General features: G+C 40.3%; 1 protein-coding gene across 2 annotated transcripts; it reads left to right on the top strand.

Moving 5' to 3' along the window:
* Micos10 (mitochondrial contact site and cristae organizing system subunit 10) lies at positions 1–27,858 on the top strand. Of its 2 annotated transcripts, XM_046469307.2 has the most exons (4): positions 1–153; positions 24,030–24,077; positions 25,064–25,173; positions 27,613–27,858. In XM_046469307.2, the coding sequence occupies exons 1-4, from the start codon at positions 90–92 to the stop codon at positions 27,625–27,627; spliced, it is 237 nt and encodes a 78-aa protein (XP_046325263.1). In that variant the 5' UTR covers positions 1–89; the 3' UTR covers positions 27,628–27,858. The 2 variants fall into 2 exon arrangements, with proteins under 2 accessions (XP_046325263.1, XP_046325264.1); XM_046469308.2 differs by lacking the exon at positions 24,030–24,077 and having other exon boundaries at positions 8–153.

Genomic DNA, 27,858 nt, shown 5'->3' with positions numbered 1-27,858 from the left:
TCCGGCTCTCGGCCGGCTCTCGCGAGACTTGAGGAGAGTGGGAGCGCGGGGGCCGGCTGCGAGGAAAGCTGGAGCCGCGGGAGGGGAACATGTCGGAGTCAGACCTCGGCAGGAAGTGGGACCGGTGCATGGCGGATGCGGTGGTGAAGCTAGGTGAGAGCTTCCCGCCCCTGGCGGGCCGGGCTCGGAGCCGAGCGGCGCGGAGGGCGGGAGGGGAGTCGCACGGGGTCAGGCCTGGCGACTGCCCAAGCGCGGGAGGTCACCGGCGGCGGGGGGCACGGGCCGAGGAGCCTGCGCCGCCGCGGATGGCCGCGGTTGAAGCGCCGGCGAGGTGGCCGGCGGGGTGGCAGTGGCAAAAGAGCAGCAGGGCTCCTCGCGGAGACAGGTGTGCAGGGACACAGCCTCGGGCCAGGGGCTCGGCAGTCTCCCAGGTGCCGCGTCTCTTGGCTCCGGGGGTCGGGCCTGCTCGGGTGGCCACCTTGCTCTCGCGCTGCAGCAAAAGTGCCTCTGCAGAAGGTCACTGGGAGGGAACGTTTTATAGACACTGCCCGGCCCTCATGTGAATTGCTGTCATTCCCGACCTGTCACCTCGTTTATCTGAATCACAGTCGTCTGGGGCCTGAAATTGGAGCCGGTGAGGATGATCTGGAATGAGAATTACCCTAGAAAGTAAGAGCTCTGTCACTTTTCCGTCCTCAGTGTAACTCCGAGTAGTTTTTAACATATACATAGTGATGATACAAATTGTGAAATCCTTGTGAAACTGCGTGGAGTGGGTGAAGGAGGGGAGAGAGGGAAATTTGTTTATAGATTGAAACAAGTACGTATTTTCATTGTGCGAGGTGGGCAGCTTCGGACATTATCTCATAAACAGTCTTTTTACAGGTTAGGAAATGGAGAGTCAGGTGAAGGAATTTGCCCAGGAACGTGCTGCCAGTAAGGCAAAGCTGAAAATCCAGCCCAGGTTTTCTGGCTCCGAGTAGAGTACCATGCTCATACTTCCATACTAATTTTTATTATCCATATTTCATATTTTTTTGTGTGTGGAAATCTTAGGTCATTTAAGAGGATTTAGGATTATGTACTTGAATGAAAATATTGGGAAAGAAGATTGTAAGCTGCATGAAAGCAGGGGTTTTTTTTTTTTTTTTTTTGAGAGAGAATTTTTTTTTTTTATATTTATTTTTTTTGTTTTCGGCGGACACAACATCTTTGTTTGTATGTGGTGCAGAGGATCAAACCCGGGCCACAGGCATGCCAGGCCGAGCGGCATGTGATCGGGCTACTGCTTGAGCCACATCCCCAGCCCCAAGCAGGGATGTTTTGGTTTATCCCCTGCTGTATCTGCAGCCCCTAGAAGAGCGTAGAAATAAATTGTTAGGTTGTGGCTCAGTGGTGGAGCACTTGCCTAACATGGGTGAGACACTGGGTTTGATATCCAGCACCAAATAAACAAACTAAATAGAAAAAATAAAGGTATTGTGTCCATCTACAACTTAAAAAAAAAAAAAGAGTTCATAAATGAAATTCTTTGAAACAGTTACCATTTCACTCCCAACTTAACACTTAGCAGCTCCAAGACTTGGAACTGAGTTCTCTACTCTCTTTGCTCTCATCTCACTAGTTTTTCTACCTTAAGGTTTCTTCCTCAATTATGAAATGGAAGTAGAGAGATTTACCAAGATGGATTAAGGAAATATATAAAATACTTAGCATGGTGTCTGACAGTGCATTCAGGACTTGGTTGTAGTAATATTGTTGATATTAATATTGTGTTGCTGATGACCACCTGAAGCAGCAGTGTCTCTGTCACTCATGACAGCATCATGAGTGGGATGCTGGTGGGGAATAATTAGATGAACCCCAAGATAATGTAGGTGCACAGGTAAAAGTTACAATGAGAGCTTCAGACTTTGTGCTGTAGAACTTTTGTAAAGTAAGTGAAGGGAGCGGCCGAGGTCATCCAGTAAGAGTTTTCAAGGGAAGTGGGCCTTCAGCTGACCTTTGTAAATGACTTTGGACTTGGGTAGTCAGGATGAAAGAGTGGGCACAGACCAGCATGGATATTTACAGAGGAGGAAGTTGAATTACAGAGAGGGTAAAGTAGCCAGAAGCTGGGGAGCTGGCATTAGAACCCAGGCATCCTAATTTTAGTGGCTCTACTTTCTAAAGAAAAGAAGGCTGGTTTGGGTAGAGTCATGATTATGAAGTGTCTTAGATTCCATTTTATCTTCAGGGAGTTTGAGTTGCCTTCACTTTTTCACATGCAACTTGAGAGGCTGAAGCAGGAGACCCCAAGTTCAAGACCAACCTTGGCAAATTGATGAGACTCTGTCTCAAAATGAAGAACAAGGGCTGGGGATATAGCTCAGTGGTAGGCAACTCTGGGTTCAATACCCAGTACCCCTCCCCCTTATCCCCACATACATAATGGACTTAGATAAGGGCAGAAAAGGAAGAGAGCAAAGGCCCTAAGAGGCTCTGTTTGAATAGTGTCTAAGACCATGAGGGTGAACGCTGCTTCCTTTTCCTATAGATAGTGAATTTGTGGAGCTCTCTTAAGTCTCTGGATGCTTGCTTTTCTGGTACTTCAATATAGAGATTGAGTCTCAGGGATTGGCAGCCTACCATGAGATAGTTATGAGATTTGGTGGAAGATGTAGACAGGAATGAAAGGGTCAGTGCAGAAGCTCCATCTTGATGATTTCCTACTCGCTCTTCAGAGACCACAGGGATAATACCATAGTGACTGGAGATCAACCTTTGGGAGCCCTTTTCAATCTGTCTGCCTGTGTACAAGTATCTTCATTTCTTTTCCTATTGGTTTGCTGAAAGGTGACTTTTGTTATATGATGCTGGGGATCGAACCCAGGGCTTTGAGAATGATAGGCCAGCACTGTTCCATTGAGCCTTGTCACCATTCCAAAAGGTGACTATTTTAACTGCTTCTCTGTAGTGAAGATGTTGTACATCAAATTAAATAACTCTGAGTATGCTGAAGGCACATGTGCTTTTAAAAAATGCTTTTAAAAATTTTCGTGGCCATGGTGGTGCATGCCTGTAATCCCAGTGACTTGGGAGGCCTAAGTAGGGGGATTGCAGGTTCAAGGCCAATCTCAGCAATTTAATGAGATTCTCAACAATTTGGCTAACCCTGTCTCAATTAAAAAAGGACTGGGATTGTAGCTCAGAGGAAAAGCAGCCCAGGGTTCAATCCCCAGTACAATAAAAAAAAAGCGCAAAACCCCCAAAACTATTTTGTGTCAACTAATTTGGAAAGAGAATAGGTGATTTGTAATATTTTTGATCTGTTATATTAAGATCCTAGATTGAAAAACCCACATGCTTCCCTGATTTTGGACAGGAGCTACTCAGTGATAGGCACAATGTGCCATTGTTCTTTGCCTCTTTGCCTCTATTTCTTTCAGCCTTTGTTCTTCTCCGTTTTTTTTTTTTTTTGTGTGTGTGTGTGTGTGTGTGCTGGGAATGGAAGTCAGGGCCTCAAGCATACCAGCACTCACTGTACCACTGAGCAATATATAATATTTATTATCAAATGAATGACACATATTGTTGAGAATTTTGTAGACTATCTTCTCTGTCCATATTTGCTGCTCAGCTTGCTTTTATTAACTGAATAAATTAGCATTTAAATGGAAAAGTCTGAGTAAAGTAGATTTCATGTGAATTTTTGCCAGTTCACATGTTTGATCATGTGTCCTTGAACTCTTGGGACTTTTACCAACTTTATGTTTCATTGGGGGATATAAATTACTGTCAGTAGATCTTAATAATAAAGTAGAATTAGGTATGTTTGAGAGTAGACAACCGAGAAACAAACCAGAGAGCACTTTGCATTTAAACAAGTAGAGGGTGATGTTGGTTTAAGCAGTAGTGCCAAAGCCTTATTGCAGGAAATTAAAAAGGAGTGAAGAATATTACATTTTATGAATGGCATGTTCCGTTAGTTTTATTTGAATGCGTCATTAATGGTTTTTGCTAATTTTATGGATTTATTTTTAAATTTTATCAGATTTATGGAATGCTTTGGTTTTCTATGCTCAGCTTAAGGGTTGTGCCATTCATTTTCTTGTATGTACTGAGTAATTTGTCTTGTGTGCACCCACAGCATGAGTAAGCCACACATTTCTTGTTAATGAGTACAACAGGCATAGTGTTTTATGACTGTAGAAAGTTTAGTAGTTCTGATCTCTGCAGTGCTGATGCCCTTAGTTTGGTCTTAGCACTCTGGACTGGATGGGAGATTATATCTGTTTACTATTTCACAAGGAAAATAGGATTTTTAGATGATAATATCACAGAGGTGCAAGACTTCCAGGCGTCTGCTGTTTGTGGTGTGAGAGTTCCTGAGCCCCGCACTGATAGTCAGGGAGACATGCCATTGCCCTTGGAGGCCTGATATAGCTCACTCTTGAATGCTGGAGGCAGTGTGGCTGTGGCTCTTGTGACCAAGTTGGTACTGTTGTATGATAGGTGATAGTGGGCAGGGCCTCAAGTGCAGAGGTACCAGAGGATGCTTTGAGGAATATCTGATTCCAGTATTTCCTGGATTCATATCCAGGTCCTGGGAATCCCTAATGTGACTTGGAAAACTTTAACATTGGCTGTGTCCCTTTTCCTCTATTTTACTCCTGCTATGAGGGGTTAGAAGTGAAGGGTAGAAGTCATAAGGTAAAATAATTAACACATTGACTCTAATGTTGGGTGTTGGTGGCAGTATGGAAGCCTGAAAATCAATATTCCGGTTTCTGTGTGTAATAGTAATTGTTTATATATGCTTCTCAAAAACTAGTTAACATCAGCAGTTGTTATGGTCAGCTATTGTAAGGGGCATGCATCATGAATAGGTCCTGGCCCTGGCCTGGAGGGCCTGGAGGACAAGGTGGAGGTGATATTTGAGCTTCACCTTGGAGACTATATAGATATTTAATAGGTGAACCAGGTGGAGAATTGCATTCCAGACCTCATAAATTGCCAGACAATGTCTCAGAAGAGAGAAACAGACAGACAGAAAGACACTGGCTGGCTCCCTTGGGGAATGATGAGAATGGCTGCATTTACTGAGCATTTACCTCAGTGTAATTTGCAAGCCATTGATACTTACAAGCAGCCTGTCCTGTACTCAGCTTGGGACTGTGGTAGCATACATAAGGGCATCTTATTTTTCAAGCTCCATCTTGGGAGAATATGTAGATGTAACTGTGTGGGGTATTTTCACCATGAGAACATGGAAGCTCACAGTGGCTGTGGGCTTTAGCTGCAGAGGTGGGTTGAACCCCATTCTGTTGGCCTTCCAAAGCGCATGCTTGTAACTACTATGTGTTAATGGGGGAGACTCATGGGAGGTGGGAGTCAAAGGACTTGTGGGGAAGGGCAGAGGTGAGGTAGGAAAGGTAGAAGGGGGAGGTAGTTAAGGAAAGCCCCCCCCTTTTTAACATTTTTTAGTTGTAAATAGACACAATACCTTTATTTATTTGTTTATTTATTTATTGTGGTATTGAGGATCAAACCCAGTGCCTCACACATGCTAGGCAAGCACTCTACCACTGCGCTACAACCCTAGCTCCAAGGAAGATCCTTATAAAACCTGTTAACAAGTTTGGATTTCATCCTAAAGACATCACCTTTTTCTTTGGTTTTTTAAAAAATATACTGGTAGGGACCATATCATGATCTTTTCATGTGAACTGCAGTATAGAAATAGATTGTTACGCAGTCTAAAACTAACTTCCTGAAAGGAGTGTAGAAATATTGATCTCTCTTAAAAACTGCTTTATTGAGGTATATTTCACATACCATAAGAGAACTTATGGAGCACTCGCCTAGCATGTGTGAAACTCTGGGTTCGATCCTCAGCACCACATATAAAGAAATACATAAAATAAAGGTATTGTGTCTAACTATAACTAAAAAAAAATAAATATTTTTAAAAAGGATACAGTTTTGGTAAATTCACAGAATTGTGCAACTCTCTTTACAATCTAATTTTAGAATCTTTTAATTTCCTCCAAAAGAAACCCTAGGCCCAGTTGTTCCCATTACCAAATCCCCGACTCCACTCTCCCAAAACTACTGATGTACTTTCCTATCCTAGACATTTCACATCATGAAAATATAACATATGTGTCTTTTGTGTCTAGCTTCTTTCACTTAGTGTTATGTCTACAAGGTATATGCATTTTTCATTATTTTATTATATTTTGTTACCAAATAATATTCTGTGGTATGGCTCTAGCATCTTTTGTTTATTCATTTGTTAGCTGGTGGGCAGTTAGGTTGTTTACACTTTGTGTGCGTATGTGTCAGGGATCGAACTCAGGGGCACTTAACCACTGAGCCCCACATGCCCTCTTTTTTAAATTGGAAACAGGATTTTGCTAAGTTGCTTAGGGCCTGGCTAAGTTGCTGAGGCTGATTTTGAATTTGGAATCCTCCAGCCTCAGCCTGCCAAGTCACTGGAATTACAGGTGTGTGCCTGGCTACACTTTTGACTGTTCTTAATGATGCTGTTGTAATCAAGTGTACAAAGTTTTTTGATTTTGATTTTTTGTTTTTAATGGTACTGAGGGTAGAACCTAGGATGCCATACCACTGAGCTATACACTATACCCCAGCCCTTTTTACTTTTTGCTTTGAGACAGGGTCTTGCTGAGTTGCCTAGGTTAGGCTCCAACTTGTGATCCTCTTGCTTCAACCTCTTACGTATTGGGGCTATAGGAGATGTACACATCTTTGTGTGGACATATGTTTTCATATGGAATGGAATTGCTGGATTTTGTGGCAATTCTGTACTTAGCATTTGATGAAAATCATTGGCTGTTAAGACAAAGAGGATGGAGGTTGAATTTCTGGTTTCAGAAATATCACTGAATTACATGAGACAATTGGGGAGAGCTAGAATGAAGGCAGGGAGATGGGATCGTATATTACAGATCGTATATGCAGAGCCATGCTGAAGATGAGATGATAAAACAGAGAAAGCTGAAGCTAAGATGGGAGCAGGAGTGGAAAGGAGACAAATGAAATAGTACCAAGATAGGGACTCAACAGAACTTGAAATAAGGGCTCAGGAGCACAAGGATTCAGGCGATGCCAAGCCTACCCAGGTGAGAGTTGTTCCCATTGACAAATAAGAAAGGCAGGAGGGGAGTCCAAGTAACATTTGCAGTTTTAATTTCTAATGTAGTGAGGCAGGGCTCAGTCAACAGATGGAACTTATTGAATTGCCATGCATTCGTCTTCGTGAAAAAGAATTTTGGCCTTGTTCCTTCATTACTAAGAAAATAGGACAGTACATGAGCAGCTGACCTGCCTTAGGATTAGCCAGCAGATTTTGTGTATTCTAATAATCAATAAAGTATGGTTAGATTGATAGTTTAAAGCCATTTTAATGTTAAAAAATACTTTCCTGAAAGAGGCCATTGAGTAAAGTCACGGAAAAAGAAAGCAAATCATTGTTTTAAGTATCAATTCATCTCATAAATGTGGGTTACCACAAAGCGTTGGTGGCTCACCAGAAATTGCCTTTTGGTACCCCGTGTTTGCAAACTGATTCCTCTCCATTTCATGGAGTGATATCAATTAGTCTAAACTAAAATACTTCAAAGGTTTTTGGTTGTTTACTGGTTTGGGTTTCAAATTAGTACACGTTAATTGCTGAATTGGTAGCCATATTTGTTTGCTTTATGTATTTGTAAACAGTGTGAGCAAAGATAACTTTTTCCATTTGCTGCAGCAATATAAATAATGGAACATTGTGATCCTAGTAGAGGAGGATTTTCTGTTAGTATTACAGAATAATGTAATTAGGCGCTATGTGGAACTTGAAAACATTAAAATTTTTGTTCTGGTTGTGGTTTTATGCTTTCCTAAAATGTGGCCTGAAACAGTTTATTAGTAAATATGCTGAATTGCTTTCTTTGGCAAGTGCATTTCAATACTGAATCCAAGTAAAAATACAAATATTTACTTATAAAAGTTGTTGGTTTGGTAATATTTTTACTATGGCCATTGACCCACTAGTGAAATGTTAGGGTATTGCTAGATTTGTTCCTGTTTATTTAAAGGCCAAGAGGGAAAAAGAGAAAGCTAACATTAATTGAAGCTTGTTAATGTGCCACAATATTTGGTATGTTAATATCCCGTTTTTACTTTCCTAGAAGCTCATTGAGGAAACTTAATGTCCCTTTTTCTAGCAAGAGAAATAATACTCAAAGAAGTTTAGGAATTGAGAAGAGTATTATTTTTGTGTGAAGATTGAACCCAGTGTTTCATGTCTGCCAGGCACATGCTCTGTCACTGAGCTACACCCCAAATCAAAGCTGATTTTAAATTCTATATGAAATTATAAACTATCCAAAATAACCAAAGTGTTTTTTTTTTTTTTTTTTTTTTTTTTTTTTAAGAATCAAATTGGAGTAGTTATATTACCTGCTCGCAAGATTTAAGCTATAAGACAGTGTGATATTGGAGAAGGAATACACATAGAGATCAGTAGAAGAAGGGAGTCCAGAAATAGACCCCAAAATATCTGGCATTCATTTTTGTCAAAGGCAATATAATGAGAAAAGAAAAAAAATTTCAACATATTGTGTTAGAACAACTGAGTATTCGTATAGAGATAAAAATGAACCTCACTTGAGAGGGTTATAGACCTAATGTAAAAGCTAAAGCTACAAAACTTCTAGAAGAAAATTCAGGAGAAACAGCTTTGCGAACCTGGGGTCACAAAAGATTACTTAGGATACAAAGAGCAAAAATTACAAAGACATACTGGATTTGATTAAAATTAAAATTTTGCTTTTCAAAAGACACCATTAATAGAACAAAAAAATCCACATGGGGGAGCTGGGAATATAGCTCAGCTGGTAGAGTGCTTGCCTTACATGCACAAGGCCCAGGGTTCAGTCCCCAGCACTGCCAAAAACAAAAACAAAACACTTTATGGGGCATGTGGTGCATGCCAAACCGTGGAATGGGAGAAAATATTGCCTTGAAACCATCTGACAAAGGACTTGCTTTCAGAATATGTAAAGAACTCATAATAAAATAAATTATGGTAGAATTTTTTAAAGACTTAGTTATAATGGTAAATAAACATGAAAAGATGTTTAACGTCAGTGTTCATTAGGGAAGTGTGAATTAAAATTGCAAGATACCCCTGCACACCCATTAAAATAGCTGACATTTTAAAGATTGTCAGTACTTAGCATTGATAAGATATAGAGCAACTGGAACTCTTGAACACTGTTGATGGAAATGTAAAATAGTAGAACCACTTTGGAAAACTGTTTTGCCGTTTCTTATAAAGTTATGATATAGGTAATTCTACCCAACAGAAACAAGAATGTGTGTCCACACAAATACTTGTATGTTAATATTCATAATATTCATACCCCCAAACTGGCAACAACCCAGATGTCCATCATCTGATAAATGGCTTACGAAATGTATACTTTCTATGTTTGTTATACTTTCAATAAAAGCTATTAACAAGATATATGCTGTCACGGGAGGGTGCTCCATGTGAAGTGAAAAAAGTAAGGTGCAGAGCGTCAAGCTTGTTTATCAGATATAAATGGAATTATATATGTGTGATAAACAGTAATAAGCTTAATTCATATTATCTCTAGGGAATGATAATGATGCTTGGTAGGGAGGATCAATAACTTTGCTGTTTTTATAATTCAAATATACAGGGGCTGAGGGTATATTCAGCTGTGGGACACTTTCCTAGCACACATGAAGTCCTGGGTTCAAACCCCAGCATGCCAAAAAAGGAAAATACACAAATAAGAATAGTTTGTTAAAAAACATTCATTAGCTGGGCGTGTTGGTACATGCCTGTAATCCTAGCTATTAAGGAGGCAGAGGCAGAAGAATCACAAGTTTGAGGCCAAACTCTGCAGTTTAGTGTTCTCTAGGTAGAGTTGTCTAGGTTCAGTTCTCTTCTGAAAATTTCATTTATTGAGTTCAGTCAGTTACCCTGTAGTTTTAATTTAATGATCCTTAAACAAGTCTAATTCTGCTGTTTAACATGTTAGTAAAATGAAGTTTCTTCAAACTTTTCACCAACTGTGAAATTACTTTGGCATTCATTAATGAAGTTTCTCATTCATTGGCAGGTTAATGGGTTTGCTCTTGGTGGATATGAGGTCCCACTGTTGCTTTTCTTGGATACTCCAGTTGAATAACCTCCTTGAATTTATACCCAGAACTATAAGAGTATGAGAGCTAGAAGGAACTGTTTTGTTCCTTCAGAGTCATTCGATGCAGTCATTTTAAAATGTCTTCCAAAGTACCCTTGAGGTTGCTTGCTAATGGCTGGAGTACGTACCAAAAAGAAAGTGAGGGGAGGTGGGCAAGTGGATCTTTAGCTGGGTTTCCAGCCTGTCCTACCCCACTCAGTGGAGAAGCTCTACGTGTCTGTTCTCTTTGAAATTGTTTTTATTGGGAAAGTAAAATTTCATTGCTGATAGCACAATATATTTTACCCCTTTCATTTCACAGATTAGAAAATTGATCCCAGTGAGGTTGAAATACATTCCTTAGAGTCATTCATGTAGGGTGATTTGTTTGGAACCTGTTTATTCCTGTGTCCTGGATATCACACAGATTTGTCCATGAGGCTGCTGCTTACTGGTCCATTGATCCCCTTTATATCTCCTCCTGGATTTATCCAACCATTGGGGTCTCACACACTTGGGATACACCATCCCCTACTGCCAGTTGTAACTTAGTTGGGAGCTTGGTCTAAGGTACTAGTTTTGCTGAATGTGGCTGATTCCTATTTCAGCCTTTATAATCACACCAGAGACCTCCCCTAACCAAGAGATGGCTGTTTGGAATTGTGTAACATGAAGGAGTTTGTTAGTCACCAGTTTCCAGAACATGTTCTCTAGAGCCCTAGGGTTTATGCAGCCCCTCTGGGAGAAGGATGGCGTTCAAGAGTTGGGGCCTGTATGCTGCTTGAACTCCAAAAAGCAATTAACTTTTTATCTGTTGAATATGCTGGACTTCCACAGAAGGTTACTCTGGAGGGAGAAGAAGGGAGGAAGGAAGGGACCAGCCTCTCCCTGTCAGGATGAGGGAACTGGGGGTCTTACATGTTGCTTTCCATTAGCTGGTGAGGCAGTGTGAGATAGTGAAAGGAAGAGGGATCTAGAACCAAGTGAGCTTGGGCAGTTACTGACCTTCTCTGAGCCTTGGTTTCCAGTTCTGGCCAGGTGTGGTGGCACAATGCCTGTAATCCCAGCTGCTTGGGAAGCTGAGGCAGGAGGATCCCAATTTCAATGCCTCAGCAATTTAGCAGGCACTGTCTCAAAATTAAAAAAAATAATAAAAAAAAGGGCTGGGGATGTGGCTCAGTGGCAAAGCACCTCTGGGTTCAATCCCCAGTAGCCGCACCCCACCCCCACTACCAGTTTTCTCTTCTGTAAATTTGGAATGCTGATCCCTATATGGTTTTTCATTTTGTTTTGTTTTTCCCTATGCTGGGGATTGAACCTAGGCCCTTGCACAGACTAGCTAAACACTTCACCACTCCATGGTTACATCCCCAGTCCCCTACGTAATTTCACCAAGACCCAAGGTAAGATAATGGCCATGAAAGAATTTTATAAATTATAACCCCCTAGACCAGTGTTTCTCAACCAAGGGTGATTCTGTTTTTTCTCCCTTACCTTTGGAAATTTGACAGTGTCTGGAAATGTGTTTGGCTGTCACCGCAGGGTGGGGTGGGGGGTTTGAGGGTGAGGGAGTGAGCGTGTCTAGCGGATGGGGGCAGGGATGCTGTTGAAGACCCTGCAGTGCTCAGGACAGCACCCACTAGGAATCACCAGCACAAAGTATCAGGAGTGCCAACACACGGAGCTACCCCAGCCTCCCGACTAGCACACAGCACAGCCATGCATCCATCTGTGTACATGTGTGAGTTCAGCAGCAAACACAAGGTGGGAATGAAGCAAAGAAAAAGGAAGACTAGGGCTGTGGCTCAGTGGTAGAGTGTTTACCTAGCATGTGTGAGACCTTGGTTCAATCCTCAGCATGGCACCAAAAAAAAGGCGGGGGGGAATCCCAAAATAATAAGAATGACTTTACAGAAAGCATAGCCCACGGTTCTTAAGGTTTTGTTTTATTTTTAAACCAAGTGCATGCCTGTAAAACAAAACAAAAGAACTATGTTATTTATAAAGTCATAGTTCATTGGAATATATATATATATATATATATATATATATATATATATATGTATGTATATATATATATATGTACGTATGTGTATATATATATATATAATATATATATATATATATATATATTTTTTTTTTTTTAAGTGGTAGTGGGGATTGAACCCAGGGCCTCACACATGCTAGGCAAGCATTCTAACACTGAGCTACATCTCCAGCCCTTCCTTTTCTTGGGGGTGGGGGGTACTGGGGATTGAACCCAGAAACGCTTAATCACTGAGCCACATCCCCAGCCCTTTTTAAAAAATATTTTATTTGGAGACAGGGTCTTGCTAAGTTGCTTAGGACCTCAGTAAATTGCTGAGGCTAGCTTTGAACTTGGGATCCTCCTGCCTCAGCCTCCTGAGCTCCTGGGGTTACAGGCATGCGCCACTGCACCCTGCTCATCCCTAGCCCTTTTAAAAAATTATTGGGATAGGGTCTTGCTAAATTTCCCTGGCTGACCTTGAACTTGGTTGCAATCCTCTGCCTCAAGGGCAAGGAAGAAGTGGGAAAAGCTAATTTACAATGCTGTTTAGGCAATATGAAAGGAACAAGAACTGAAGGGTGAATTTGAGTGTGCAAATTGGAAATCTGATGGTTGTTAAAGGAGGCTCTCCACAGGTGAAAAGGTAGGTTTAGAAGACAGTTGGGAGACATGAGTGGGAAGCACAGTGAGACAGGAGGAGAGGGAGGAGACAAGCACATTGCAGTATGACTGAATTGCTTGTTTAAAATTATGGAAGTCAGGTCCAGTGGCATATGCTTGTAATCTCAGCTATTCAGGAAGCTGAGACAGGAGGATTGTAAGTTTGAGACTGGCCTGGGAAACAGTGAGACTCTGTCTCAAACCAAAGAATAAAAACAGGACTGGGATTGTAGCTCAGTGTAAAGTGCCCCTGGGTTCAGTCCCTAGTACCAAATAAATAAATAAAAATAAGATTATGGAGACTTTCCACATTACTTTAATTATTATTTTCAGGTAGAATATTGAAACTATTAATAGTTAACAGTTTATGTATTTGGGAGGAACTGAAATCCAGAGCTTTTACTTCAGTGTTCATTATATAACCTAAACCATTAGAATGCCATTATAAATTAGGAAATTTATAATTATTGTAATGTGCTGACATAATTGTTGACAGATTTGTACTTAATGTTACTTTGACAAATGTTTACAAGTTAGAACTAACGTTACTGATTTTTTTTTTTTTTGTCAGATCCTACACATATAAACCTCAATTCCTGTTGGATAGATTTTAAATGATTAACTGAAGCAAACAATTTAAGCAACATAATTCACTTTTTACTAGGCAGATAGACCTAAGAAAGCTGTTAAAATTTTGGCATAATTTCAGATGACTAAACTAAATCTAATAACTAATAAGTTGTAGGTTTTTTTTTTTAACCATTTCAACATAGTCTTGAGTGTGAGAAGCCCTGAGCTTGTGTGCTCACTAATATCCTGTTCTAATTAGAAGTCAAAATATATTACTGCTCCTGTCCCATGTTTTGTCTTAACACTAAATAAATGCTACTAATTTTATGTACTCCCAGAAAACATTATCTGTGAGCATTGAAAAATCAACTTTTTTCCTTATTCTACCTACAATGTGAAATTTATATCAGGGCTGGGGATGTGGCTCAGTGGCAAAGCACCTTCTTTCTGTTTTATTTTATTTATTTATTTATTTATTTATATTTATTTATTTCTTAGTTTTCGGTGGACACAAACATCTTTTGTTTGTATGTGGTGCTGAGGATCGAACCCGGGCCGCACACATGCCAGGCGAGCGCGCTACCGCTTGAGCCACATCTCCAGCCCCACCTTCTGTTTTAAATGACTTTTTTCTCTTCACTCGGTTTCTTAGCGTATACAAGTCTAGTGACTCAGATTTATAATGGGGCTTAGTAGATTGAATGACAATGAAAAGTTGCTGAGGACATAGGTCAGTGGCAAAGCGCTTGCCTAGCAGTGCAAGGCCCTTGGTCCACCCCCAGCACCACAAAAACTGCAAAAAAAAAAAAAAAAGCACATACACAGTGAAAAAATGTGTCTGTTTTTGGAAGCCCTGAAATTCAGGCAGGTCCTTCCAACTCCTTTGCGACCGCTGACTTGATTCATCATTTGCATCAACAGTGTCTTAAGTGCAAAAATGTTGGTATATGTTAAAAATATTTAACCTCCTTTGCCGTCATTCGTCTTTGTCCAGGAGGCTTTCTACCATATCCTTCCTTACCTGTGGATCCCTTACCCAAGAATTGTCATTGAGTGTGCTCACTGCCATTCCTCAGAAGATTCCAGTCTTGACCGAAGTCCTGTTTTACTGCCTTTGATACCATCTTTCAGTTCTGCCTAGCATGGAATACTGGCAAGGTCAAGGGAAAGCTGTTGAGAGAATGAAGAATATAGGTAACCTTGTCAGTCAGATGAACAGAGAAATGAAAATGTGAAGTCTAGTCCTTGGGTTTGGAGTGTAGCTCAGTGGTAGAGCATGCTTGCATCACATGCTACAGACTCTGGGTTCCATCCCTAGTACCACCCAAAACCAAACCAAACCAAACCAAACCAAAACATACCTGAAGTCTGGACCTTACCTCTGAACACAGTGGCATTCTTCTAACTGCTGTGTGTATCTTTGCGGGAAACTTCTTCAAATCTGTCCTCATTCTGTAAAAGTCCACATTTAATATTTGCTTCGCTATTTAAATTCATTTATTTCTTCCCTATTGCTTATAGAGACCAGGACCCAGAATATGGCAGAAGGCTGTGTTGCTTCGTGTTCTGCGTCCCACTTGACAATTTAGTGACAAGGAACTCCTTGTAGCCCATTGCTATTGCTGCCTTCCCTGGTAGTTAAGTACCTCCTTAGTGCTTCTAGTACATACTTTTTCTGTAATTGTGCCTTGCACTTTGTTTTTAATTATCAGTTGGTACCAACACTAGATAGTGAACTTTGTCTTTCTGTCCACATCCTGCACACATTAGCTGAATCTTCCTAAAGCATAGCTTTAGTCATGTTACTTCTTTCTGAACCCTCTTGGAGACGTACCCTGCCTACTAAGTGAAGTGCTGCGTAGACTCCTTGGCCCAGGTTCTGGTTGGTGCTTTCTGTGGAATGGCCCAAGATTCCTTTCTGGCCTCATCTGCTGTCTTCCTGGATTTGCCTAGTGCTTCACCCTTGGGCCACTCCTGATTTCCCTGCTTTTCTGCTCCATTCAGTGTGCTCTCATCCTCTAGGTCCCAGCTGTTAAAAGTCCACCTTGCCTCCAAGACAACTAAAATACCAACTCTTTCTTGAAGACTTAAAAAAGTCTTCACCACCAAATGTGTCCCCACCTCCTCCTCTAGATCTTGAAAACACTCTCTCTCTCATGGCGTGGAGGTTCTGCTTTGGGTCATGTTTTTGGCTGCTTGACTTCTTATCCCTTTTGGATCACAGAGACCCTAGGGAGAAAGTAGTTCTTTATCTGTGACTCTTATTGAAGCCAGGCCTCTTGTCCTTCAGTGCTCAGTAAATATTTGGAATTTCATTTTGTTCTTGAAATGGTTTTTAAGTGGGGAAAGAACATAAATCACAGTTACTAAGTGCAGTGCCCTGTTCTTCCAATCATTTTACACATAACATGCTGTTCCATTCTCACTTCTCCCCAGGCAGGGATAGGCACTGTCAAGTGTTCTCGTTTTTTTTTTTTTTTTTTTTTTGTTGTTGTTGTTTTGTTTTGTTTTGAGATAGTCACTGTGGACTGGGCTGACCTAAAAGTAGTGGGCTCAACTAATCCCCCTGCCTCATCTTCCCAAGTGCTGGAATTACAGGAGCTTCAATCACTTGCTTTGATTGATTGATTGATTGCAATGCTGGGGGGTGGTCAAACCCAGAGCCTCATGCCTGCCAGGCAAGTGTTGTAGCACTTAGGCACACCCCCAGTTTTCCTTTTTTCCATATGAGGAAGTTGACACCTGAAGAAGTTATATAATTGCCTAAGGACTAAGTCGCACAGGTCATAAGTAACCCAACCAGTATTCACAATCATGTTTAATCTGTCTTCCTGCAAGCCCACATATCCCCATAACTGGAGTATAACCACTATACTGCTTCCCATTTTTCAAAGAATAAATACTATATACTTGACTGATGTGCTCTAAGAGTAAAGAAAAATTTCCCTAGTGCCTTCCACTTAATAAATGTGATTAAATCCATGTGTGTAAGGGAAAGAAACTATTGGTTCCTGGTTCTCTATTGAATTTTTCATTTGAATCAGAGTAGGAAACAACATAATAGCAACAATGGAATATACATAGATATACATAGGGTATAATGAAACCCTAATTCTTATATTTACACTTGCAAAAATGATAATCCAGTTATTGATAGAGATGATGAGGACCTAGAGGTGCTGGAGATATTAGAGAAGAAGGGTCTTACTGGAAAATACTCTTCAGCAATTTATAAGTCTTCGACCTATTTGGATTCATTTTATCTCCATCCAGTGCACAGAGCGAAATATTTCCTGGCTTCCTTTGTTGACAATTTCTCATTGATTCTAAGTAATTTCAGGTTTTTATTACCATTGCTAAGTCAAACATCTGTGGTTTCTGTTGTTTCCTTGAGGGACCAAGAGTAACATAGTAACATACTTATGCCTAGTTACAGTCCAGAAAAGCATTTGTTGTCCCATATAACAATCTATTAGACCCCTGTGGTTATGGGAACCTCTCCATGAAGTTTAGCCCTTGGTATAGGAAAGAGCCATGACTTTGGAGTTGGCCTGGATTTGAGTTCTACTTTTTTAGTTGTGTGTAGTAAATAACTTTACTCCTTCTGAATTGTTTCCTATTCTGAAGGATGGGATCATAATAAATCACATAAGGTGATACAGTACCTGACACTATAAATGTTAGCACCTCCAGGGTACCTCCCCACAAATGTAATATGAATCTGTAATTGTGTTTGTATAAGCTTGATAATAATTCTTTTTTCCCAGCTTCCCTTTAATAATTAAGCTTGTCATTTTTCTACATATGCCCACATGGGAATTAATTATATTTTAGTTATATGTTTACAGCTATTTCTTATTTTATGCATTCTTGAAAGTTATACAGCTGTCAGAATTCTGAAAGTTGAATCATGTGCTGTATGCACTCATTTAGAAGGACCCTTTTGTGAGTTTGGCTTTTCTTTGGTTTTTCTTTCTTTCTTTCTTTTTTTTCCCCTTAATATTAGTTGTAGTTGGGCACAGTACCTTTGTTTTATTTATTTATTTTTTATGAGGTGCCAAGGATCGAACCCAGGGCCTTGCACGTGCTGGGTGAGCACTGTACTGCTGAGCTACAACCCCAGCCCAAGAGTTTGGCTTTTCTTGAAGCAGAGCACACCATTGAAGACTTCCACATTTGCCTTCCATATCTTTATTTCTGCTGAGTAGTTTGCTTGTTCTGATCAGAATCCTGGTAATAGATGTTCACCCAAGAAATTCCTACATATTTTCCAGCTCCTGTCTAGGGTGGACGGCCACAGGAAGGCTAAGGTCTTATAAAATAGTCACCTTCTTAGTCTATTTCCTAAAGACCCTGCAGCAATATTGACTTTTGAGAAGCTGATTAGCAGACTAAATTTACCATCTCCAGGTCTTTGGTCTGGCACACTTTCTTGGTTAATTCACATGACTTGGCTTACATGTGGACACCTGGGACAATCTGTCTTTGCCTCAAAGGATTAAGTAACACAATTTGAAACTGACTTATAACTATTTTTTTCCCCTCATAAATTGGGCCCTGAGCATCTTTTGTAAATCAGGAATTTTCTTGAAAATTCTCACTAAACTCTGTTGCAAGGTACTTTTCTATAAAAGCACATTCTTGTTTGTTCTTTCATAACAAATGCACTTGGTAGTTATAATAGCATTGATAGAAACATGATTGAACAGGAAAACAGCCTATTAAATCAAATAGGTCAATTTGATTTAATCCACGTTCAAAGCATAAAAATAGCTTTATTAAACATAGTACAGCTCAAGAAAAATCTATTACATTTTAAAAAGGAAAATGATCTAGTTAAGCAGTAGTTCTAAAGGAATTCCATATATATGTACACACACACATAAATTTATGTATATATACATAATATATATGTATATTTATGTATATATACATAATATATATGTAAATTTATGTATATATACATCATATATATATGATGTGTTCATATAAGCAATTGCTAATGCCATTGACAAAGTCAACTCTCCAGAATAGGAAAAGACAGTTTCTGGTTTTTAGCTGTGGCTCAACTATAGTGTGATCCTATGTAAGCCAGGGAGTTGTATTTTAAGAGAGGATTAACTATTACTTTAAACTTTTGACATCTTTTGAGTTTTACTGGGGAGATGACAGAACTTAATACCACTTATTGAATTCTGTGTCAGACAGTACTGGAGACTTCCGTTTTCATAACACAAGCAACTCTGAAAGGTTTTCACCCTAGGACTGAGCAGGTTGAGGCTGGGTGAGGTTATGTAATTGACCAAGGTCAGAGAGCTGGCAGGTGGGGACACAAGCAGCAGTGTGCACCGGGCTCTTCTTGCTACAGGGCAGTGCTCTTGCCACTCCATCCACCTGGAGAGTAAATCCTGGAAGCTGCACCCTTTCTTTCAGACATTAAGAAAGAAACAGTTGCTTGGCACACAGTTTCTAGGATCTTAAAAACTTACTGGAAATTTCTGTAACTTTTCATATTTGAAAATTGACTATGGTACTTCAGTTTTGCTCTATACTCTTTTTTGAACTGGGACTTGAACCCAGGGATGCCTTACCACTGAACTGAGCCACTTCCTCAGACCTTTTTATTTTTTATTTTGAGACAGGGTCTTGCTAAGTTGCTGAGGTTGGCCTCAAACTTGAGATCTACTTGCCTCCCAAATTTCTGGGAACGTAGACATGTGCCTCTGAGCCCTGGCTTGCTTGTACATCTTGATACGAGTTATACAGAATAAAAGAGAATTGCTTAGCAATTTTAATCAATTTTGAGACATAGGTTAAAATTTAGCACTGATAACTATACCTTAGACTTAAGAATATTGGAGGCTTGAACGTTCAAAATGTTAAATGTAAACTGAGGTGAGGTCTTAATTTTCAAATAATAAGTTATTGATAAATTAAAAGGGGCTATAGTCTTTTATTTCCTTGGGTATTTTGTTGTTTTTGTGGGGTTTTTGTTGTTTTGGTTTTGGTTTGAGACCAGCTGTCCCTGTGTTGTTCAGGTGGCCTGGAACTCCTGGGCTTAAGCAAAATCCTTCTGCCTCAGCCTCCTGAGTACTTGGGCTATAGGCACACACTATCGTGCCTTGCTTTTCCCCTATGATGTTTTACAGTAATGTTTAAAAAAAAAAAATTCTATATGATTTGTTTTGTTCCTCTTCAAACAGTGGAGGTCCATTGGTCATTGTAGCTTTTGAAGAGTCAATTCTGCAGGAGCATGTATTGCTCCAGCTTGTTCTTTTTATGGGCTAGTAGCCAAAATACATTTCTGCAATCAGATTTTATAGTTTGCTTGTTAGTTCCTGCTAATTATGTTTGTTTGTAATTATTTGTAGTGAAGTAAAGCTTTATTATCTGTGGCATGGTGAGAGCAAAGATTTTTTTCTAAATGTAAAAATAAAGTTGCATCAAGTAATTAGAAATTGTCCTTAAGTACAATGGCCATCAACATATATTTCACCCCTTTCTTACCAAAAGGTGGCTTAAGTGTACACCGGTGTACCTTTGTTGGTTATCCTTTTTAAATTTGTTATAAAATCACTGAGGCATAAGATAAGGTATATTGTATATACAGTTAGTAGGGGCAGAGTTCTCTGATCTTTTGTTATTAAAACAGTGTCACATGACCTGTTAAGGAATTGTTTCTTCCAAAAAATGTGTTTATCTACTAACCAGTTTTATAAAGTCCTTTTGGGTACTAGAATGCATTACATTGCATGGTTAGATTGATTTGGAATAATTCCTTCTAGAAAGAATTTGTGCCAATTCTTTTTCCTCTCTGAGAGGAATGGTTGCAGAGCATAGGCTCTGTGCCTAATGTCAATTCCATAAGGCTCTTCTGTGTGTGTGTGTGTGTGTGTGTGTGTGTCCCCAAACTGGACTCTGTCATGAGGAAGAGATGTATCTATAATCGAGCATTTTCTTTACTCAAGGGTTATTTGTCATTTCAGACAGCATGGACTTTTGAGAACAGCCTTGAGTTGGGGGAGGCAAAGTTATATAAACTGCATTCATAGTTAAATATTTGCTTCTAGGGAAAAGGTGAAAAATGCTTTGTACTTTTTCCTTTGGCTTTTTCCTCCAAAAGAGCTTGTCATGCAACAACAAGAAAAAGTGGCCAAAGGCAGAAAAAACCTCTTCTCTTTTCCATGTTGGTTTGTTTTTATTGTAAGACAAACCTTTCATGTTTTATTGTTATAAAGCTTAAACCTGGCCTAGAGGTGCCAGTCTTTAGTGGAAACAGCTGCACAGTTGGTGTCCCCTGGTCAGGTGGAACTTTCTTTGAAGCAACATGTTGCCTTTTAAAAGAGAATTGAGCATGTGAGAACTTGACTCTGTAAAACTCATCAGCATTCCGCCATTGTTTATCTCTTAAGTGACTGGCATAGCTAACTTTAAGTAAAACATTGCAATTAAAAACCATTTTATGAATGAAAAAATCTCTCTTTCCTGAAAAGAATACCATATTACTTTGTGTGTTAAAAATATAGAAACATAGAGGGGGGGAGATCACTCAAGAATCGAAATTCTGACAGCCCCATTTAATCAAGACCACAGAACATGTCCCTGATAACTCTTCCTTTTGGTTGGACTGAACTGTGATTTTGAGCTTTTATTTATATTTGCAGTTAGATGCCTTTGGTAGGAGCAAAACAGGGTGGTTGGGCATATATCTGGGTTCTAGAGATAAAAGATTTTCTCTTGGTCGATGTTGCAGTGTTTCTCATCTTTTTGATGGAGCGATACTGGTAGCAGTGGACTTAGCATCACTCTTGGTCTCTTGCTAGGAAAAGTTTAGCATCAGAGAGCTTTCTTTCCTTGGGGAAAAATAGAAGAGACAGGCATGGAGTCAAGAGGGACAAGAAAAATGCTGAAATATTTTCCTTTTGGGCTTTTGATTTCTTTGCCAAAAAAATTGCCTCCAGATGGGGAAGAGCAAAAGCTCTGATTGTAAGCCATTATGTTTTTACTGGCCTGCCTCCCCATCCCATTGCCGGGTTTGGAATCTGTAAGCCAGTCCAAATCCTTTACCTCATTTTCTAGTACCAATTTACTGTCTTACTCATCTTCCAGCTGCAAGGGGTGAGGCAAGTTGCCTTGAAATTGAACCCTCTGCCATTTTATAAACCAAGCAATAGCAGAGTATCAATATCAGTGGCTCTGATTTCTCCGAAGTTCTTGATTCTCACCTACCAGGTAAATTTGCATCTGTGTCATATGCACGCTAGGATCAGTCTGGAAATGAGTCTGAATAAGCCCTTTGGGCTTTGTGTAGACTTGTTACACAGGGTTGCCTAGCATTCTGAGCTGTTGCATGGGGAGCGCAGTTCATGTTTTGACTGTTAAGTGTCACTGGATGCTCCAGTTTCCCTTGGGAGGTCGTAATTGTGGGGGTTGAGGTTGTGGAGGAATCTAGTGTCTGGACATAATGGGTCCAGTGGCGCTGGAGTCTGGCAGACTCAAGCCCACATCATTGCTCCAGAACTAATCAATGGATGACTTGAAGACAAGTTATTTTCTGTACCTGGAAAATGGGGGAGAATGCCATATCAGCTTGTTTGACATAAACAAATTTTTTTGGAGGTGGGGCTATTGGGTACTCATGAGAAATACTCAAGTATTAAGTTCCTTTCCCTTGTCATTATGCCAACCTTGATTGTGGTCTAATTTTTCACCATTTTATTAATTGGAAATTGGGATGATAAGTGATTTTCATATATTGCATTTTAAAGTTGAGCACCAAAATAATATATAACACATGATCTACTGGATAGGGCAAAGTAATTATTTTTAATTAAAATTTATATTTGTGTAGGCTATAGTCATGTATGTATAGTCTTGTTGCTTGCCTATGGGAATATGTTCTGAGAAATGCATCATTAGGCAATGTCCTCATTGTATGAACATCGTATAATGTAGTTACACAAACTTAGGTGGGACAGCCTTTGCACCTGGGATGTAGGTATTGTTCCTGGGCTATGAATGTGTACAGCCTGTTACTGTACTGACCATCTGGGCAGTCATAAACAGTGGCAAGTGTCTGTGTATTTCCACATAGAAAAGGTAAGTAAAAAATCCTATAAAAGATTAAAAATTGTATAATTATATAGAACACTACACTCACCAAGAATGGCATTGAACTTACTCTGGGTGAGCCAGTGAGTGAGTGGTGAGTGTGAAGGACTCTAGGACGTTAACGCACATCATTGTAGACTTTACACACCTTATAAATAATAAGGCTACGCTACATTTATTTAGAAAATTTTTTCTGGGCTGGGGGGACGGAAAAGCTCAGAGGCCCTTGGTTTGATCCCTAACATCACCACCTCCCCCACAAAAAAATCAGTAATAAAATAACCTTAGCTTATTTTAACTCTGACTCTTGTAATTACACTTACATTAAAACACAAATACTTTGTTTATGTTCCAAACATAGCTGTACAAAAAAAAAATGTTTTCTTTAAGCTGGTTGTGATGGTGCACACCCAGCAACTCCAGAGGCTGAGGCAGGAGGATCCAAGTTTGAGACCACTCTAAGCAACTTAGCAAGACCCTGTCTATTTAAAAAAAAAAAAGGATGGGGATGTAGCTCAGAAGCACACCTGGTTTTAATCCACAGTACCTATATATCTTTGTTCTATAAGCTTTTTTCGGTTTTTAAAAATTTCTAGGCTTTTTTGTTACGAACTAAGACACAAACACACACATTAGCCTAGGCTTTCATGGTGTGAGGATCCATCAGTATTACTATTTTCCACCTCTACCTACCTTATTCCCCACTGGAAGGTCTTCAGGTGTCGTGAAACTTGGATCCTCCTATGATGACAATGCCTTCTAGAATTCCCTCATAAGGACCTGCCTGAGGCTTCTCTCCATGAGGTATCATTCTTTTCAGAAATATGTTCATGGTGGTTTGTTTATATTTATTTATTTGTTTGTTTATTTTCACTGTCGATTTGCTTGTATATAGATAATGCACCATGAACAGTCCTCTCTGTTAATGAGACCCTGTCTTTAAAAAAAAAAAAAAAAAGAAAGAAAGAAAGACTGGAAGTGTAGCTCAGTGATTAAGTGTCTCTGGGTTCAATCTCTTCTCCCTGCCCCCCCCCCCCCCGCCCCCAGTGCATCAATCAGAGTGCAGAAGTGACCAGGGAAGCATCCTCTGGCACTGTTTATCTGGCTTCCTTATGCAAGATGGGCAGCAGTGCAGAGAGGGCTTAGAATAATCTCTTGGCTGGTTCCCCAGCCCCCTACCCTCATATCCTGTAACTTGTCTAGACAGAATGATGGAGAACAGAGTTTTTATTTCCTATCATGGGCGGGGAGATCAAAGGCACCTATAAAGCTTCTGACAATAGGAAAGGTTAGAAATGAAAAAAATCAACTCTCTACCAAATTATGAAAAGATAACCTGCTTTATGATGTTCATACTTAAGAAACGTTAATGTTATCTTTGTCAAGTTACTATTATGCAATTTAACATATATATATATATATATTTTTTTTTTTTTTTCCCTTTTTTGTAGGTACTGGTTTGGGATTAGGAATTGTTTTCTCACTTACCTTCTTTAAAAGTAAGTTTGACTCATTTTTCCATTCAGTATATATGTGCGTAGCAGGGACACAAGTTTGGAGAAGGCACATCTAAATGGCTGTTGGCCCATCCATTTATGGGTTAGGTAAGCCATTGTAAAACAGCTCTGGACAAAGAATGTGGACTTGAAAGAGGTCAAAATGGGCTGGACAGCTCCTGCATTCCCTCGGGGCGTTGAGTCAGGTGCCTGTTATCTTAAAATATGATATCATTTCAAAAGCCTGTACTTTATGCCAGTGAGTCATTTAGCCAAGTCTTCATGCTCAAATATTTCTAATTAATTGTAATTTTTTTCTAAAGGAACTTGAAAATGAGAGTCTTGCTGGTAATAAAAACGAGTGAACCAGAAATACACATGCTTCCTGGCCAAAAATTCTAAGTAAAGGCAGGCAGTATCCCTTTCATTCTTTGGAATAACTTCCGAAGTTTGGATCGTAAACTGAAGCCAAAGGGGTCACTTTGACCTGTTTCCATGAAGAGCTGTCAGGGACTACATAACTAGAGAATCATGATTAACATACTCTGTTGATGTGAAATAATCGTTTACAGATTGGTTTAAATAAACTCCATGATTTACTAAACCAAAGTATATAAATATTGGTGAAATTGCTACCTATTTAAAAAATTTGAAGCACCTTACTGAAAGGTATTATTACTTCTGACAAGGTTAAAATATCAAACTGAGCAGATGATTAGAACTGATACCAAAAAACTCTATTTTCATATTGTACTACTTAAATTTTCCTCAAAGCTAGCAGCATAGATGCTTATAAATATTTGCTACATTAATATTTACGTATTAACCCTTTTTTTGGTGGCATGGACAAAACATCCACAGCACTGTGGTATCGCGATATGGTGCCCACTGAGGATTTATTGAACCCTTAGCAGATGTATTAAAGGGGTGGGAAACTTTATCCTCTCTAAATGATTTTTTATTGAGATTTTCCTTTTTTTGCTCAATAGGAAAAATGTGGCCATTGGCCTTTGGTTCAGGCATGGGATTGGGGATGGCCTACTCCAACTGCCAGCATGATTTCCAGGCTCCATATCTTCTACATGGAAAATATGTCAAAGTATGTATACGATTGATGTTTCTTTTCTTTTCTTTTCTTTTTTTTTTTTTTTTTTTTCAGAAGAAAAAAGTTTCTCCTGAGGTTGTACTTTAGTGCCAATTGGCCTTTAGTGATGTTGACACTATTTGGTGCTAAGAGGGTCTCCCCTGGGTCTTTAGTTGCCTGTGTGCATTCAGATGTGCATTTCCAGGGTGGATGGCTGGGACTGAAGTCATTATCAATGGGGAAGCATTAGCTAGCTGTAAGTAGCACTTTTCCTTTAAGATCTCAGTGCCCTGTAAGCACCTCACTCAAACTAAACCTGAAGACTCTGGCTCTCAGCCATGATTCTGCGTTTTTTTTGGAGAAGATAGTCTTGACTAAATTTCCTGTGTTTCTGTCAAAGGTCTTGTCTATAGGTGGAGTTTTCTTTTTACTTTTGCTGTGCTTGGATTGAAACCAAGGCCTCATGCATGATAGGCAAGCGCTGTGCTACAGAGCTACATCCCTGGCCCTTTTAAAAATTTTGTTTTGATATGGGGTCTCTCCAAATTGCCCAGGCTGACCTCAGACTTGCAATCCCCTTGCTCTAGCTGGGATCACAGGTGTAAGGCAGCACACCTGGACACAAGTGGATTTGCAAACAAACTGGAAAAAGGAAAGAGTGTAGCCTGTCTCCTGAGGTTTGTGTGGCAGCCTTTCCCCTTGCCTTGCTTTAGATGGTTGGTTCCTATGGGGTTTAAGTGACAAGGTCAGGGAGGCTGGGTGTTCACGGTTAGAGATATTTTTGTGTCTCCAGGGCCTGGAACAAAGAGTAGGCACTGAAGTAAATGTAGAGCAGATGAGTGAAGTGAATCATGTCTTCCGCTAGCTGTAGGTGGTAAAGGCTGGGCTCGCTGAAGCTCAGCCTTTACAGCAACCCGGCCTCTGGTGAAGAGCTGCACAGTCCCTACATGTCTCGGATTCCCCGCTCTCCAGCTTTCCTTTGAGCTGGAACCTTCACTGCGATGGGGCAGCAGCAGATCAGGAGACCTGTGTGCAGGCCGTCCCTTGCTTCTTACGAGAATCTCAAGTTGTTTCACTTTCAAGCTCCCATTTTCCATCCGTAAAATGAGGAAGAATTTCTCCCTATGGGGGATTTTTGTTGTTGTTTTGTGGGGTGGATCCTGGGGATTGAACCCAGGACCTCACACATGCTAAGCACATGCTCTGTCACTGAGCTACATCCCCCAACCTCCATAGGGTTGTGGTGAGGGTTAAAAGTGAAAATGTTTTTAAGCTGTGAGGTGCTATATAAATAGAAACATCAGTTATAGTTGAGGCCAACCAAGAAAGGGTGATTGACTTGTCCATTGTTCCACCATAATAACAAGTAGAGCGGAAAATGTGGCACAAATGCGTGTCCTAATTTGGTCAAGAGCTGAAGCTACAGGGTCACGAAATCTCAAATAACAGTATTTTACCACAGCTCCGCAGCCTCCTCTTTAGGAGCTGCTCGCACTCTGTCAGCTGCCCACCAGCTAATCCGAGCGCTGCAGAGAGTGGGGGCAGGGGGAGTTGATATTAATGAACCACCTCTGAGCCAAAGCCAGGGGGAGGACAGCAGAGGGGGACAAGGAGAGGCACAGCTGCATGGCAGCAGGCTGAGGACAGGCCTTTCCACTGCTCCCTGACTCCACTTTCCTGGCAGCGAGCTGAGTCTGGGGTCGGGGAGAACAGAAAGAACAGGCAGAGAGCAGGCCTTTTTCTTGTTCAAAATGTTTCCATTGTTCCAAACTGGGTTGTCATGGATAATAGCTCAGAGGTGATTATATGGGTATTATATGTTTCATAGCTGGGAGTTACAGTGGAAAATGTTGTTAACATATTTTTTACAGCCTAGTGTATATTGTTCCAAAATGGCCTTGTAACTTCATCTCAACTTGAGTCTATGCCTCGATGTTGTCATCCTCTACTTGCTCTGAAAAGAGGAAGGGCTCATTCAGGGTAGTCATTCCATGCTCACTGCTTGTCAAATGACAGCTACGGCCCTGTGGGCCATCGCAGTGGCTTTATCTTCATGTGCTTTCTCTCTAGACCTCCCAGTTGGTCCTGAGAGAGGTGTTATTATCCTCAGTCAGCAGATGAGAAAATGGAATCTTACTGGGGTTAAGAAACTTGCCAGAGATCATATAATTAGTAGGCTGTTTCAAGTGATGTCCTTTGTACTCACCTATGACCCCTTAGATGGTTTTAGGAACTTAGTTTGCCAGGGCCTGTTCCATTCCTTGCCCATTCTTTTTCCTCTTAATATTGGGGGAACCGTTCTTAGGAACCTGAGAGGGATATTTACCATCTTCTGGTGAGAGTTTAAAGCAACAGTGTGGGGAGGTTCTGTCCCTTGGGTCTGGCCTGAAGCAGCGATTCAGGTCATCCAGCTGCTGCCTGCATTGTTCTGACCTGAGTATCCTTGCTTCACAGGAGCAGGAGCAGTGACGCACACTGAGAACATCCCAGTGGGAGGACAAGAGAAATCAAGTTTATTCCTCAGGAATACTGAAGTGCCCTGGAGTAAGCTGACATTTCTTCTGGAACAATGTTATCAGTAATGCTTTAAACTCCAGCACACTGTTTATGTATTTGAAACCAAGTCTGTTTCTTGTTTTGTATTTTCTCTCTGGAAAATGTAAGGAGGTGATCTTAAATAAATTTAAACAAAAATGGGAA

The sequence above is a fragment of the Marmota monax genome, unplaced genomic scaffold (assembly GCF_021218885.2).
Source record: "Marmota monax isolate L192 unplaced genomic scaffold, Marmota_monax_Labrador192_F-V1.1 WCK01_AAM20220418_F8-fsc00008, whole genome shotgun sequence".
Classification (NCBI taxonomy): domain Eukaryota; kingdom Metazoa; phylum Chordata; class Mammalia; order Rodentia; family Sciuridae; genus Marmota; species Marmota monax.
Note: the sequence above shows the minus strand (reverse complement) of the source record. Positions and strands in the feature narration are given on the sequence as shown.